The sequence below is a fragment of the Meriones unguiculatus genome, chromosome 6, assembly GCF_030254825.1.
Source record: "Meriones unguiculatus strain TT.TT164.6M chromosome 6, Bangor_MerUng_6.1, whole genome shotgun sequence".
Classification (NCBI taxonomy): Eukaryota; Metazoa; Chordata; class Mammalia; order Rodentia; family Muridae; genus Meriones; species Meriones unguiculatus.
This window is the reverse complement of record NC_083354.1, coordinates 42,476,464-42,493,615: the sequence shown is the minus strand read 5'-3', so window position 1 is coordinate 42,493,615 and position 17,152 is coordinate 42,476,464. Positions and strand designations below refer to the sequence as shown.

The window sequence follows — 17,152 nt, the reverse complement described above, 5'->3', positions numbered from 1 at the left end:
TTACCTGCTGAGCCCACCCTTCATATTGCAAATTTAACGTATTTGTTTCTGGTAAAAACCATGTTTAGGAATAGGTCTCTCAACTATAACATCAATGTTAGATTGTAATATTTCTTTTTAGTTCAGCAAACATTTTATTTATAACAATAATGGGTTTTTTGTTTAATTTTATTTTGTTTTTATGAAACAGGGTTTCTCTTGGCTGTCCTAGACTCACTTTATAGACCAGGCTGGCCTCGAACAGAGATCTGCCTGCTTCTGACTCCTTGAGTGCTAGGATTACGGGCATGTGCCACTACGCCTAGCTTATAGTAATAGTTTTAAAGCACCTACTAAATGAATTTAAGATACTGTTTTGGAGACTTATGTATTATTTAATTCTTATGATAACTAGTTTGTAAATACCACTATTACTGTTAATAATATTTTTGTTAGTTTTTTGTTTTGTTTCTCAAGACAGGGTTTCTTTGTGTAGCCTAGGCTGTTCTGACTCACTTTGTAGACAAGGCTGGCCTCAAACTCACAGGGACCTGCCTGCCTCTACCTCCTAGAGTGCTAGGATCATAGTCGTGCACTTCTGCGCTGGCTTGTTTTTAGTTTGTTAACTGTGGCTTATATAGCTGTTGTTAATTACCATCGCCATTAGAAGTAGACGACATGAAATCCTGGCTTGTTTTTTTGTTGTTTGTTTTTTTCAAGTATTCTTTCTAGGCTGGAGAGATGGCTCCAGTGGTTAAGAGCACCTGCTGCTCTTGCAGAGAACCCACATTCAATTCCCAGCACCCCACAAGTGGTCTTGACCACCTTATACTTCCTGCTTTGAGGGACTGCGCATCTCTGGCCTTTGCACTCAATGCGCTTAACTATATACTGACACACATAAACATGATTAAAAAATAAAAATAATTTAGATGGGCGTGGTGGTGCACACCGGTAATCCCAGCACTCGGGGGGGGGGGGGCAGAGGCAAATGCATCTCTATGAGCCTGAGGCCCAGCCTGGTCTACAAAGTGAGTCCAGGACAGCCAAGGCTACACAGAGAAACCCTATCTTGGGGAAAATAATAATAATAGTAATAATAATAATAATAATAATAATAATTTCTACCCGTACATTTTCCCATCGTAGATCATAGCAGTATCACTGTTCAGTTGGAGTCATCCTTGACTCTTCTTGTTTTTTTTTTTTTATCACTTCATCTAGTTTTTCAATAAATTTAGTGATCACTGTGTTCAAAATATATCCAAACTTTTCCACTTCTTCAGACCTACGTGGTTACCACCCTGGGTCAAACCACCACCATATGGGACTACAGTAGTGTAAGCTTCCCAGCTTCTCCTAGACCCTTACCTTCCTCTAGGCCCAACTGTAATCCTAACCCTAATTTAACAGCCGGTGTGATCCTTCAAATACTAGCTCTCTTTCTGAACTGATAACCTCAAACTACTCCAAAGTTGTTATAGAAAGTTCCATTCATTCTATGACCTATGTATAGTGTCCTCTATGAATGTGGACATCCCTCCAGCACTGGCCCAATCTGACCTTCCCTGTCTGCATCAGTCTCATCTTTCTTAGTTACTTGTCAGACCTGCTCTTCATTCTCACACCATACAATGCCTTGCTCTTCCCATGGCAACCTCAGCACTTACTCTCTCAGGTTGTTGCTTCTGTGCAGCTGTCACTTCCTCAGTGGGACCCCACCTAGCCAGGCATAAACATACTCTCATACTTACCTCCCTGCCTACTCACTGTCCTTAATCTTGTCAGTCTCCATCATATTCTATGTGTTCTTAGAGCATAAAGGCATACAGTTTTATCTCTGTGTTCACTGTTTTCTCCAGAGCTAGCAGACTGCCTAGAGGTTAGTAGATGTTCAGTATTTATTGAAGGGACAGTCTATAGCTCTCTGCTGTCCAGATGAGAAACTGGAGGCTCCCAGGGGACAGCTGATGATTGCTAGCCACACAGACAGCAGGTTGCGCTGGAGTCGTGCATCTCACGCCTGTATATCCTGTGTATCACATTGCTTCTCCATAGCAGCGTAAAGCGTGCTGCTCTTGTAGAATTAGAGTTGTAAATATATGTGATATGTGTAAAGTGTGGGGGTGTATGTATATATTCTTTGGGTTTTTCTTTCTCACTTTTTAGGGGAAAAATACATTTTTCAAATGGGATAAAATATTGTCTTGGCTTTATTTCAATTGACAGGTGGTTTATCCCAAAACTGATGAGCAGAGATGCAGGCTTCAGGAAGCTTGTAAAGATATTCTTCTTTTCAAAAACCTTGATCAGGTAATATTGTTTTCAAAAATATTTTGTTATGATATTTCAACTCTTTTCCTATTTGGCACTTAATCAATTTTTATTATGTAAGCTGTAGTTTAAGCATACATTTTCAGATATATTTATAAAAAATGCCTTTATTCTGTTGATTACTACAACAATGACACAGTTTTATTGTTTTGTTTTGTTTTAAGACAGGGTCTTACTACATAGCTCACTGGCACTGGAATTCCCCATGTCAACAGGCTGGCTGCAAACTCAGAGAGACCCACCTGCCCCTGCCTCCTGAGTGCTGGGATTAAAGTCATACACTACAACACCTACTGAAGACATGGTTTTTAAATGCCTTCAGTAATACCAATAATTTAGAAACATATCAGTAATTTAGAAACCATGCAGTTTAGTTATGCTGCTAAGAAATGTCAAGGTAACATGATCCTGTCTTAGTTTAGAGGGTCTACATTTATTTGGCAAAGGAATTGGTTTTCATAGAGATGCTGCTATGTGGTTCTTATCACCATAGCAACTAATCCACTCAAAGTAGTGATTGTGTCTTATGCTTCACATATGGGACTCCTCTTGGAATGGCTTCAAGATTTGTGTACTTGTAGGGTTTCACACAGGATATGTGGCCAAGTGTCCCTTTCAACTGTGTGTATGTGTACCATGGTACACATGTGGAGGTCAAAGGACAGTATACATAAATCAGTTCTCTCCTTGTGCTGCGTGGAATCCTGGGGATCAAATTCAGGTCATCAGGATTGTCAGCAAATGTCCTTACTTTCTGAGCCACATCACTGGCCCTCGGCTTTGTCTGTTGAGACAAGGTTTCTCATGGAACTCACTGGTTATCAGTTGGTCAGACTGGCCTCCATCAAGCTCTGGGAATCTACCTGTCTCTGCCCACCCTTGCTAGGGTTAGAGATCCACCACCGTGCCTGGCTTTGATGCAGGTGCTAGGGATTCAAACTTGGGTCCTCGTGCTTTTGTGATACGTACTTTACTCACAAGCCGTCTCCACAGCACCAGTTTTTAATATCTTGTCTGTAGCTATTCTCCTCTGCTTGGAAGGCCATGTACTAAAGCAGCAGGAGTGACTGCGGCACTAGACCCGTTTCTGGGATTCCAGAGTATGCGGAGGTAGGAAGATTGTGGTTAGAATTCCCTTATGACTGAGCTCTTAGGGAAAACTGAGCGTCTCCACAGCTCTTCTAGGTGTCTGACTGATTTTTGCTCTGAATAAAAGAAGTCAACCATTTCTGGTATTGGTCGACCTGTCTGTTAGTAGCCATAGAGCTTATAGGACTACCCAAAACTTTGCTTAGAGCTTCTTAGTCTGAGATTGAATATAACAAGGACAGTGAACTGAGGGAGTGACCTGTTTACCTGGAGTACAAGACTTGTGACAGCTATTTTCCCTGAAAGATCCAGCCATAATCTGCTGTACAGCTTATGGAGGCAGAGGAGGGTGAATGGATCTCTGTGAGTTCGAGGTCAGCCTGGTCTACAAAGCAAGTCCAGGATAGAGAAGGCTACACAGAGAAACCTTGTCTTAAAAAACAAAGAAAAAAAGAAAGAAAGGAAGAAAGAAGAAAGAGAGAGAGAAGAAAGAAAGAAAGAAAAAAAAGAATGACCCAGCCATATAAATGGCGAGGGGCTTTCTTTTTTCTTATTGTTAATAAAATCATTTGTCAATTTTGTACTGTCAGAGTTGTAGGAAAGTTATTTCCCGGTATTGGAAACACTTTTACCATTTTCTTACTGAAAACTAACTGATCTGAGCGTGGTGAAACACTAGGAGGCTGAGATGGGAGGATCTCACGTTTGAAGCTGATCTGGGCTGCACAGCAAGACCTTGTTGGAAGGATAAAAGAAAGAAAGGGATTAGGGAAGGAGAAGAGAGGAAAAGAAGGGATCTGCCATTTTATATTATGGTTTTCTTCCATGAAGAGTCGTCGTTTGGAGCATGTTATGTGTGCGTGGCATGCATGTTTGCATGTGTTTGGATCCGGAACAGAAGCTGGGTATTGCTTCCACTCCATGTACAGGTGCGACCTTTCATTGAGCTTAGAGCTCAGTTTGCCTGCTCTAGCTATCCAGCTTGCCCCAGGGGTCCCCATCCTGCCTCATGGGCACTGGGGTTATAACAGAGCTGCCACACCCACCTCACATTTCTCTATGGCTGCTGGTGATCCAGGTCTCTGTACTTGCAGCCAAGTGGTCCATCCATGAGCCATCTCCTCAGCCTTATTTTCTCCCATTTTTATAGTCATTTTCCATATTCAACCTTTTAACAGAATTATATTTAGCTGTTCTTGATCTACCACTTGCATATACCCATCCTTTGCCAAAGGGCTCAACATACACCTTCCTAAAGAACCAAACAGTAATCACATATGTCATGGCTTTAGCTCTACAATCTGATATCAGCAGATAATCCCTTGACTTCAATTCTCTGATGTGCATATTAATAACTAGAGTTCAATTTATGGTTCTAGTCTTTTTTTTTTTTTTCTTCGCACAATACTAGGAGTTGAGCCTTGGACCTCACATACACTCCGAAGTGCTCCAGGTCTCCTGGCTGCCCTGACGTTCAGTTTGTAGAGCAGGATAAGCTTGAACTCAGCCACCTGCCTCTGTGTGTACCCATGCTCAACCTCGACCTTCTTGTCTTTCATTTTGAGACAAGATCTCGATGAGTTGCCTGGGCTGCCTCAAGCTCACTCTGTAGCCCAGGTAGTTCTTGAGGATAGCTACACCTCAGCCTCCCGAGTAGCTGGTATCACAGGCCTGCACTGTCAGACCTGAGGGTAAAATGCACTAATCTTTACTATACATCCAGGTGATCTTCACTCTATTTAAATACCATGTAATTATCTAATCAGATAATCTAATTGTCTTCAACCTCAAGATGCCTTTCTATGATTAATGATGTTCCTCCCCATTTTGGAGGCAATTACCTTCCATTTATTTCATAATTGGTTAGTTTCATTTATTTTAGAATTTCATATAAATAGAATTATACAGCATGAATTGATAATATTATTATTATTTTTTTTTCGAGGCAGGTTTTCTCTGTAGCCTTGGATGTTCTGGCCTCACTCTGTGGACCAGGCTGTGCTCAGGCTCACAGCAGTCTGCCTGCCTCTGCCTTCCAAGTGCTGGAACCAAAGACGTGTGCCACCACGCCTAGCCCCTGTTTTGTTTTGTTTTGTTTTTTTGAGACTGGGTCTTTCTACATAGCCCTGGATGTCCTGTAACCTACTATGTAGACTTTCCTGTCCCTGCTTTAGGAGTACTGGGTTAAAGGCATGTGCCATCACGCCTGACACAGCATGTATTTTTTTTAAGATTTATTTATTTAGTATGTATACAATGTTTTGTCTGCATGTATGCCTGCACTCCAGAAGAGAAGAGGGCACCAGATCTCATCTATAGTTGGTTATGAGCCACCATGTTTTTATTTTATGTGCATTTGTATTTTGCCTGCGTGCATGTCTGTGTAAGGGTGTCAGATCTTGAAGTTACAGACAGTAACTGCCATGTGGGTGCTGAGGATTGAACCCGCATCCTCTGGAAGAGCAGCCAATGCTCTTAACTGCTGAGCTGTCTGTTTAGCCCCACGGCATGTATTCTTAATATGAGGTTCTTCTCATTCATACTTTTGGGTTGCATTCATGTATATATATCAGCCAGAACTCAGCATTTAAAAAGAACAATTTAGATTAAATTTTACTTTAAGTGTATAGGTGGTTTTGCCACATATATATCGAAGTAAGGTCTTTGTTGTCTTTATTTTTTGTTTTTATTTAGTAAAATCGCTAAGGGCAAAATTGTTGAGTTGTGGGGCTGGAGAGATGGCTCAGTGGTTTAAAAGCACTGACTTCTCTTCCAGAGGACCCAGGTTCAAGTCCAGTACCCACATGGTGGCTCACGATTCAGTTCCAAGGGTCTGACATCCTCTTCTGGCCCATGAAGGCCCATGATGCATAGATACACATGCAGGCAAGACCACTATATAGTTAAAGTAAAATTAAATCTAAAATGTTCTTTTTAATTGCTGAGCTGTGGGTGAGCTACTGAGATGGTTAAAGATAATTGCTGCTGTAGCCGACAACCTGAGTTTGAGTCCCTCGACCTATATGCACGTACATTACACAGATTAAATGTGAAAAATTAAAAACTTACTTCTTAAAGGTTGCTGAGTATATTATAGAGTAGGTATGCATTTGATTTTATATTTGAAACAGTCTGCTTGGGGCTGACAGGATGGCTCAGTCGGTATAAGCAGTTGCTGTCAAGCAGAGAACTGACTTTCACAAGTTTGCTCTGAGCTCCACATACACACTGTGGCATATTTACCCTATGCCTTCACAAGTAAATATATGTAGTTAAACTTTCATTTTACTCGATGCATTTTTGGGACCAGTTGACTGTGGCGGTCACCCTTTCTAGCCATGGAAGAGCATTCCTTATTTATTGGCAGAGCTCACCGTTTGGTGATAGCAGGTTTTGACCTGCACACGTAGCTCTGAGGATGTGGGATGCCAGGCTGCTGGGTGCTCTTCTCTAAGCTGTTATTAAAATGTCTCTGGAAAAAAGCAATGAAGTCAGCCCGCCACATCTTTTCAAGTGTTTACCATTTTATAATTCTGCGAACAAGGGATTCTACACGCCCTTCCTAACATCTTCAGTTGCTAGTGTTCCAAATTTTAGTTACTCTTTTAGATTACTTGTCAAATTTGTTTCCTAAATTTCCCCCTCCCTCTTTTTTTTTTTTCCTTCAGCATTGGCTGGCCTGGAACACCCTAGGTAAACTAGCCCTGAACTCAGAGATAGTCTGGCTTCTGCATCCTGCTTGCTGGGATTAAAGGCATGTTCACTGTACCTGGTGAAATGCTTGTTTTTATATGCTTAATCTTGGGAGCATGACTTAGCTATGCAAATATGAGGACATGAGTTTGGGTCCCCAGCACCAAACATGGCCCCCCTACCTTTATAACTGGAGCATAGTAGGGATGGAAACCTACAGATTCTCAGAGCTCACTGGCCTCCCAGTCTGGCCAGTTTATGAGCTCTTGACTCAGTAAGAGCCCTGACTCACAGGTAAAGTAGGGAACAATCCAGGGAAGACACTGGCCTCCACGTGTACGCATACACATTCAAGTACAAATGTGCAGTCAAATATTTTAATTTCAAGTTTACAGTAAAGTCAAAGGAATAGCACCATGAACATCTTTCAGACAGTGCGTGTGGCATATATGCAGCGTGTGCACATGTGTATCTAGGTGTATGTGCCCGTGTCTTGTAAAAGGCAGTGCAGTGATCTGGCCGTCGTGTTCTGTCGTCCTCAGCCTCATGACCTTAAGACAGGGTCTCATGAGCCTGAAACTACAGCCGGAGAAATCTCCTGTGTTTACTTTTCTCCTTTATTTTTGCTGGAGTTACAGTCTTTATCCAGCTTTTTTATGTAGGTACTAGGGATTTGAACTCAAGTCCTCATATTTACACTTTTAAGTTTTCTTACCTGCTGAGCCCACTCCTCAGCCCCCATATGCCTTTTAGCTGTCCCAGCTAGTTAACGTTTCCATCATTTACTATTCTCCTCATGTGTAAGTTTGTGACAGAGAGGGGAAAAGAACTTTTTATGTTCTGAGCTTTTATCCATGTGTAACACAAAGTAACCACAAAATTATTTTGGATATATTTTTCAAGAATGAAAATAACTTATTAATTATGCATTTTTAATTTTGTCTTGTGGGGATTTCAGTATCATGTAGCATAAGCTGGCTTCAAGTTCCCTTTGAGCTGAGAATGACTTCAAGTGCTGGGATTATAGGCATATGCCACCACACACAGCCTAGCAATTACTGCTGTCTTTCTTGTGGCGGTACTGAGATTGACCTCTTAGCCTAGAGCCTGCCAGGCAAGTACTCTACAACTGAGCTATATTCCCAGCTTTTTGTTCTGTTTCTCAGTTGAGGCACATGTTGTGTTTGATTGTGATTATGTCATTTTTGTTTCCTCTAGCATAGAATGATCCCCTTTCCCTGACATCTCATAACAGTTTTTGGAGAAGCAGGTTACAAGAGAAACTACTCAGAACAAGAGCCATCCTCAGACCTGGCCTGAGATGTTGTTTAGTCTGAGTTATCCATGAAAATTAGAATGTAGTACCAGTATTTTTTTTTTCTCCTTTTAGAGTTTGTTTTTTCTTTTGGGGGAGGGGCCAGCATTTAGCTGGAAATTTTCAGGGAATGTTGGTCCACGTTTTACAGGAGTACGGATGGCACACAGTAGCAAGCATTCTTTTTTAGTGTCTGGTAGTTTGTATGGTATTCAACAGCCATGGGACTTAGGAATTAAAGATGCCTTTTGGCATTTTATTTTAGGAAGCATAGTCACAATGACAGAAATTACATGGAGTTTCACAGAAATAAAATCATTCCCCTCTCTAAGTTAAAGTTAGTATTCTTTTTTTTTTTTTCCCATCTTCTGGTCCTGAGAATTGAATATAGGGCCTCACGTATTCAAAATATGCATTCTATGACTAAGCTGTTTTGTGTAGATGCGTGTTGCAGGAGGGGGTCTCGTAGAGGCCAGAGGTCAGCCTTATGTGCCATTCTTTAAATACCGAGTACTTTTTTCTTTCTTTTCTTTTGGTTTTGTGAGACAGGGTTTCTCTGGACTCAATTTGTAGACCAGGCTCAAACTCACAGAGATCCACCTTCCTCTGCCTCCCTGAGTGCTAGGACTGCCAGCATTTGCCACCATGCCCAGCTCTGTGTAGTTTTTTGTTTTGTTTTGTTTGTTTTTTTGAGATATGGTGTCTTGTAGCCCATTCTTACTAAGTAGCTTACTTACTAAGTAGTACTTACTTACTTACATACTTACTAAGTAGCTAAGGATGACCTTGAACTTCTGTTCTCCCTGTTTTAACCTCAGTGTAAAGTTGATGTTTTTTGTGTTTCCTGCCACTCATTAATCTTCTTGTCTAACAGAAGGATTCCAACTCAAGGCTATGACCAGTGTTTGATCAGTATTGTTTCCTTTGTATTATATTTATTCATATAGTTGCTTTCTGGTTATGATATATAATCATATGTTATGTGTAAATGAAGCTGTATTACTTGTTCATTAGATACCACTTATTAAATAACATTATGTGGTAAAATATTCTCCTTAGATTTGCCTCGTTTAGTCATATAAATTGATGAGGTTGAAATTAAACCATTTTTTAAGTTATGCTGGCCTAAGCAGAGGTAAGCGTACAACTCTGCAAGATGTTATCTGTCTACAACAGACATCTCTGCTCTTTAGATTTAGTAAGCCTGTTCACGTCCTCACCTTTAGGAAAGTGACACCACACAGGGTTCTATACAGGACCCTGAGCCATCCAGGTAGATAACAGTCTTGTAGGCACAACTAAGGAAATTGGAGCCATGATTTAGATAGCCAGCTTTGGTCTAAGTTGTAGGAAAGCTTTTTTATTTTTTTTTTAGATAATGATTATTATGAGATGTTAATTATGAAAATGAATGTGTCTCACTGTGACATTCCACATATGGAAATATCTCTTTCAACTTTTCTCTTATTTTTCTTTTCCTTTTCTTACAGTTCATAGTCCTTCATTTTCCGGTTATCTTTTTTGTCGTTCAGTTTTTACGAGTAAGAGAAAACACGCACTACTTCTCCTTCTGTGTCTGTTTCACTTCAGTTTCATCCATACAAACATAACATGATTTCATTTTTCTTTATTTGCCTCACTATGTACATTTTCTTCACTCTCTCACATGTTGGTGGTCATATAGGCTGATTTCATATTTTGGCTCTTATGAATAGTAACATAAAATTATGAATATGTATTTTTTGTCTTCTGACTTCATTTCCTTTTGATGACTACCCAACATTGATATAGCAGGATCATATGCAGCTCTATTCTTAGTCTTTTGAGGCGCTTACATACTGTTTTCCATATCAGCCCTACTAATTTACATTTCTACTCCAGTATACAAAGGTTCCTTTTATTCACTTCCTCACCAGGATTTGTTAATTTTTTTTATAATACCCATTCTAATTAGGATGGCATGAAATCTCAATATAATTTTGGTTTGCATTTCCCTGATGACTAAGAATGTTGATATTGAGGCTCCCACATTTCTTTTTTAGAGTAAATCCTATATCTTCATATCACCTTGAAATCTACCTAGAATAACCTTGAACTTCTGATCCTTCTATCTCCCCAGTGCTGGAATTAAAGTGTTTATTTATTACAGCAATCGGAATCAAGCCCAGGGCTTCTTGAAGGCTAGGCACTGTAACTGCTGAGCCATGTCCCCAGCCCACTGTACGTTTTTATGAGACTTCTAGGACTCTCCGTGTAGACCAGGCTGGCCTCAAACTCACAGAGGCCCCTGCCGCCCGAGTGCTGGGATTACAGGTGTGCAGTGCCCTGTCTAGCATTGTGCCTCTTTGAATCTTTCTTCAGATCATTGAGTGTTATTTTAAATGGATAACCTTTCTTTATTTTTAACATGATTTTGAGCTTCTAGCAAGTTGTGTTTTTTTTTTTGCTTTTTAATTTTTTTAAAATAATTTTATACATTCACTTGTATCCCAGCTGTAGCCCACTCTCTTTCCCTCCCAGTCCTCCCTTTCCTCCCTCATCTCCTCCCTGCCCCCTTCCGAGTCCACGGAGAGGGGGTGTCCTCCTCTCCTTCTGTCTGGCCCTAGCTTGTTGCAATGTCCTTATTTGTGGCCTAGCAAGGCTGCTCCTCCCTCATGAGTTCATTTCAGAAACTTCTAGAAAGTTTTGTTTGATCTTTCTTTTCTGACGTGATAGGAATTGAGCACATGCTAGGCTCTTCCACATGCCAGGCAAGTGCTCTGTGGCTGAACTTCACCTTCAGCCCTGATGCTTGTTTGTTTGTTTCGAGTTCTTTATGTATTTTGGATATGGATTCTCTGTCAAATAAGTTAGAAAGCTTTTTAAAGACAATACTACCTTAAAAGAATTGGCAAGCCAGAGCTGGGTGTGGTGGTGCACACCTTTAATCCCAGCATGTGGGAGGCAAAGATAAGTGCATCTCTGAGTTTGAGGCCAGACTCATCTACAAAGTTAGTCGTGAACAGCCAGGGCGCTGTCATACAGAGAAACTGTTGAAAAAGCAAGCAACCAACCAACAAACAAATTGGCAAGCCAGACTCAGGAGGCTGACAGTACAATCAAAAGTTCCACCACTGCTTGTGGTGGTACATGCCTTCAATCCAAGCACTCAGGAGGCGGAGACAGGGAAAACTCTGAGTTCAAGGCCAGCCTCTTCTATAGAGTAAATTCCAGGATAGCCTAGGTTACACGAGAAACCCTGTCTTGAAACACAGCTCCTTCCCGCCCAAAAAAAAAGTTCCAGACCCACCTGGATAAAACCCTGTCAAAAAACAAAAGGAGGGCTTCAAAAAACAAAGAGCACAAAAAAACAATTGTGCTGTCTTCTGTTGAGGTCCAAAGTGAAATAGTGCAAAACTCATTTCCGATAGTTCTTAGGTTTCTGCTGAAGTTTTGTCTGTGGTCTGGTATAGAGCCTTATATAGTCACATAAATTGGGATAAATACAACCTTTGTGTGTTTTTTCTGGGATTATGGATGTGTGCCACCATACCAGGATGACCTTCATGTTTTCTCAGCAAATGTAAAGTCATGTGTTCTCTTTGTGTATCTTAGGAGCAGCTTTCTCAAGTTTTGGATGCCATGTTTGAAAAGACAGTCAAACCTGAAGAGCACGTCATTGAACAAGGAGATGATGGAGACAACTTTTATGTCATAGAACGGTAGGAGATCCTTTGTAGATATCTGGTCACACTTCCTTGAATTCCGAGAGGTCTAGAACCAAGTGAAGAAGCTTCCCAAAGCCTCTCTTGGACCACAGCTGTCTCTCTACTGTTATCCTGAGAGTCCTGAGTAAAACCCCTATTTGGGGGAGATAGCACAGTTGAAATCTTTCTTTTAGTTAGACAAAGAATGGCATGGTGCACTCTGCAGATGGGTCATTTGCCAGCATTTAATTGAATTGATCCCCTGAAGAGTATCTGTGACTTTACTGTTGTGTGAAGTTTTGGTTTTCAGTCTGATTTTATGAATGTACTTCCCTAACCACCATGCTTCAACACCAAGTGTAAGCCATATTGGGAAAAATGAAGTATTTGGGTTTACCTCCCTAACTTAGCTGCATCTTAGCGTATTGAGTTGAATGTATTCTCCTGAAGAAGAATATGGCTTCCTTCTGACTCCTTCTCAGTCTTAACAGAAGAGTCTCATCAGAGTTTAAGGTATAAAATGTTACCATACATTAATTTTTTTCAATTATTCTTTAATGTTAAAATATTTATTTTTATTTATGTATATGCGTATTTACATAAATAAGTTTGTGTGTATGCATAAAAAAATAAAATGTATGTGTAATGGGGTAGTGGGGTGTTGGGGAGTGGGGCTTGTTCATTTGAGTACAGTGCCCACGGGAGCCAGAAGAGGGCTTTAGGTCCCTTGGAGCTGGGGTTAAAGACTGTGCGTTGCCTGGCCTGGGTGTTGGAATCTGAAATCGAGTCCTCTAGAAAAGAAGGCGGGGTGTGCTTCTGACCATTAAGCTGGCTTTTCAACTCTCCTTTCCTTTTAAAGTAACTTCAAAGTTCAAAAGACAAAACAAAACCCTAGGACAAACGGCATAGAAAATTCTTACAAGCTCAGGCCCCAGGTTGATGTAATGCCATATTTAGAATATCAGATTGTTCAGAATAAGTTAAAGAAAGCTAGGCATGGTAGTCTACACCTGTAATCAGTGCGACAGGGATGTCGAAGCAGAAGGTTCAGGAGTTCAAGGTCATCCTCAGCTACATAGCAACTTCAAAGCCCGCCATTGCCATTTGAGAGCCTGTCTCAAAACAACACAAAGTAAGTTTCAAACATAATGTTTTTGTTTTTGTTTTTGTTTTTAATCTCTGAATACCTCCTCCTGCATTTTCTAAAAGCAAGGGAATTCTTTTCAGTACAAAGCAATTCTAAAATCAGAAATAAATATTTTTATGCTATTGCAACCAAGATGCAGGCCTTATTTAGAATTTCCTAATTACTTTCCTGAGTTTTGGGATAATTTCATTGGTTTTCGTCAAGTAACTTATAAATTTAGGTTATGAAAATTTTTACTTATTTTATCTTTTTACATTTATTCATTTGTTTTGTGTACATGTGTGTGAGAGTGGACATCAGGACAGCTTGTGGGGTGGAGTCGAGTCTCTACCATGTGGAGCTTAGAGACTGAAAATGCTCAGATTGCTAGGGTTGACGGCGAGTGCCTGTACCAGCGAGGCATCTCACTGAGCCCTGAGAAAGGAAGTTTTAACTATTTGATTTCTGTGTATATCTGGGTGTCTGTGCACGCGGCACATATATGCAGGTGCTGGTCAAGGCCAGAAGAGAGAGAGCAGTGGGAGCTGTGGAGCTGGAGTTACAGACAGGTGGTTGCTAAGTCATTCCTCCAGCCCTATTCAGATTTGTTTTGTTTTGAGACAGGGTTTCTCTTTGTAGCTTGGCTGTCCTGGAAAACTCTATGTAGACCAGGTTGGCCTCAAACTCACAAAATTTGTCTCAGACCTATTTCTGCTTCCTAAGTGCTAGGAGTAGAGATGTGTGCCACCATTCCTGGATTTTTTACATTTTAAAATGATCTCTATGTATTGATGTTTTGCCTGTATGCCTGTGTGTGTACCACGTGCATGCTTGGTACCCACAGAGACCAGAAGACAGCATTGTATCACTTGGGGCTTGAGTTACAGACAATTGTAAGCTGCCATATGGGTACTTGGAATTAAACCTGGGTCTGCTGGCAGAGCAGCCAGTGCTCTTAGCCACTAAGTCATTTCTCCAATCCCCTGTTCAAAAATTTAAATAGAAAAATTTGTAATTTCCTTGTTAACTTTTGGGTCTTTGATACTGGTGACTAATTTTTATAATTAAAGGAAATTTTCCTTTTTTTTATGTGTATGGATGTTTTGTCTGCATGTATGTCTATGCGCCATGACATGTGTACCTAGTGCCCACTGAAGCAAGAAGAGGGCAATTGACATCCTGGGACTGGAGTTACAAATAGTTTTGAGTTATCATGTGTGTCTGGGAAGCAAACCCTGGTCCTCTAGAAGAATTACCAGCTCCCTTAACACCTGAGCCATCTCTCCAGCCCCAGAATAGTTGTTTTTGGTGTTGTTTGTTTGTAACTTTTGATGTTATATTGTCTGGTGGGTAGTCCTGAAGTCAAATATTTTCAGTATCTTTATCTTTTTTGGAGTGATTTCACAAGGACTTATGTGTGCATATGTGTTCATGTGTGTTTATGATTTGACATGTTAGTGTTGCTCCACCAGTGTTAAGAGGTAAGAGGACACTTTAGGTGTTGTTGCTCAGGCACTGTCCACCTTTTTGAGGCAGGGTCTCTCATTGGCCTGTGGCTCCCTGATTAGCATAAGCTAGCCATCCAGCAAGCTCAGGATCTGCCTGTCTGCCTTCCTAGTGTTGGGATTAGACTTGCAGGCCACCATGACTGTTTTTTGTTTGATTGTTTGTTTGCTTGCTTGTTTCAAGACAGGGTTTCTTTCTTTGTTTAGTCCTGACTGTCCTGGAACCCAGATATTTATGTGTCTCTGCCTCCCCAAGTGCTGGGATTAAAGGTGTGCCACCACCCTTGGGAAAGTATGTAAGCACTTTGTCAGCTGAGCCATCATCCCATCCCTCAAAGGATCTCTTTGAGTCACTTGCTGATGTGTTGTTAGTTGTCTTACAGAAATTCTGAAAGGATTGTTTGCTTCTGTGGTACATTGCACATGTCTGTTTCTCTAAATGTTAGTTCTGAGTTGGTTTTTTTTTTTGAGCAATCATTTGCAAATAATAGGTAGAAAATTATAAAATTAACTAGTTCTATTCTTGTTTTCAACAAACCATGAAAAAAAAAAAAGCCTTTACAGTCAGCTCAATATTCCACAGAATAGTTGATAAAATTCAAGTATTCTGTTGATAAAATTCAAAGATGTTGATAAAATTCAACATCTTTGTGTAATAAAGATACAAGATACAGTGGCTTATCCCTGCAAACATTCAGAAAGCTAAGGCCAACAGAGTTCAAAGGTACTTGGGTTAGGCTAAAAGACCCTGTACGCCGTCCATCCACCCAGAAAAGACTGAGAATAAGAAACGGTGCCTTTGCTCTCTTATTTCCAGTCAGTATTGTGCTGAAAGCCTTATCCAGTGTAATAAGGCAAAAGTAAGGAAGAAAGATTTCCTTATAGACTAGGAAAGAAGTAAAACTCTTTACAGGAATAATCCTTAGGAGTACTACAAAAGTTACTGAATTGAGTAAATCAATTTATCAAGTCAAATGCAGGACTGGAAACATGGCTCAGCAGTTAAGAGCACTGGCTGTGCCTATAGAGGGTGTGTGTGTGTGGGTGTGTGTGTGTGTGTGTGCAATTCCCAACATGTACACGGCAGCTCACAACCATCTGTAACTCTTAATTCCAAAGGATTGGATGCCCTCTTCTGACTTCCATGGGTACTGCATATACATGGCACAAATATTCATGCAAGCAAACACCCATGCATATAAAATTAAAAAAATAATAACAAAGTCAAATGTAAAAATCATTGTATGTTGGTTATTCTCCTCCCCCCCCCTTGGGACAGGATGTTATGTATCTTAGATTCACTTTAAACTCCTATAGAGCCGAGGATGATCTTGAACTTCCGATCCTCCTGCCTCCAACTCTCAACTGCTGTAATTACAGACATGCACCACTATGCCTGGTTTATCTAGATCTGGGATCAAACCCAGGGCCTCCTCCATATTAGGCAAACATTATCTGAGCCACGTCCCCACTCTGCCCCTGTTATGGTTTATATGTATTAGTAATTTCTCAAGCTTATCAGCAGTAATTAATTATGTCTTGTCATTCTTCTAGGGGAACCTATGACATTTTAGTAACAAAAGATAATCAAACACGTTCCGTTGGTCAGTATGACAACCGTGGCAGTTTTGGAGAACTAGCTCTGATGTATAATACCCCGAGAGCTGCTACCATTGTCGCCACCTCAGAAGGCGCCCTTTGGGGATTGGTGAGTGAGAGAAATGCATGGTGTAGTGTTAACTGTCTCTTACAGCCAGCTGTCAAAGGTTTAATGTAAATGTATATTTTTTTCCATTTTCCTCAGTGATTTAGCAACACATCTTTTAAGTTAAAGGACCCTGAGTGTCTATATCCTTGTAGTGACAGAGCTCTTGCTACATTTTTGCTTGTTTTTATTAGGCAGTTAAAGATAGAGGAGGTAAACCTCTGTACTAAGTAGCTCAGGAGGGCTGTAGAGTGAGACCCTGTCGCTTACAGACATGCACACACGAAAGAGGAGGAAGAGGAACAGTAGTAGTAATGGTGGTGTCATGAAGCCCTTGGCTATCATTTTCCGTCTCTAGTTGTATCAATAACAGTTGGTTCTCTGTTCAGCCATCCACTCGTCCTTTTCTCTATAGCTGTATCCAAAAGACTTAGGTCATTAGGCGAAATAATGACCATATTTAGGGAAATGGGATTTTGCATTATCTTAGGGAACACATTGTCTTCAGTAAAACACTGTAGTATCATGTTGTTCACTGTCTGTCTTGTTTCTTTATACATTGTTATGTATCTATAATCTGCAACTCTTTCTTCAAAAGTATCTTATAGTACAGTTGCATATTTTGCCTTTAAGGATATCTGTAGTCATTTATACTTATTTTATAAGTATTAATTTATGTCATAGAATTAATATCTTTTTTATTAATGGAAGAATAATAGA

At 40.4% G+C, this 17,152-nt stretch overlaps 1 protein-coding gene and 1 non-coding gene across 2 annotated transcripts in view; both read left to right on the top strand.

The window, feature by feature from the left end:
• Prkar2a (protein kinase cAMP-dependent type II regulatory subunit alpha) overlaps positions 1 to 17,152 on the top strand; it is a 62,648-nt gene that overhangs the window by 27,564 nt on the left and 17,932 nt on the right. The window contains exons 4-6 of the mRNA XM_021663144.2: positions 2,209 to 2,292; positions 12,005 to 12,111; positions 16,282 to 16,435. Coding sequence (XP_021518819.1) covers positions 2,209 to 2,292; positions 12,005 to 12,111; positions 16,282 to 16,435 — 345 coding nt within the window. The remainder of the gene's footprint in view (positions 1 to 2,208; positions 2,293 to 12,004; positions 12,112 to 16,281; positions 16,436 to 17,152) is intronic.
• Positions 6,691 to 6,815, top strand: LOC132654943 (small nucleolar RNA SNORA24). The gene has a single exon (XR_009592544.1). It is a non-coding gene; the product is annotated as a small nucleolar RNA SNORA24 (small nucleolar RNA).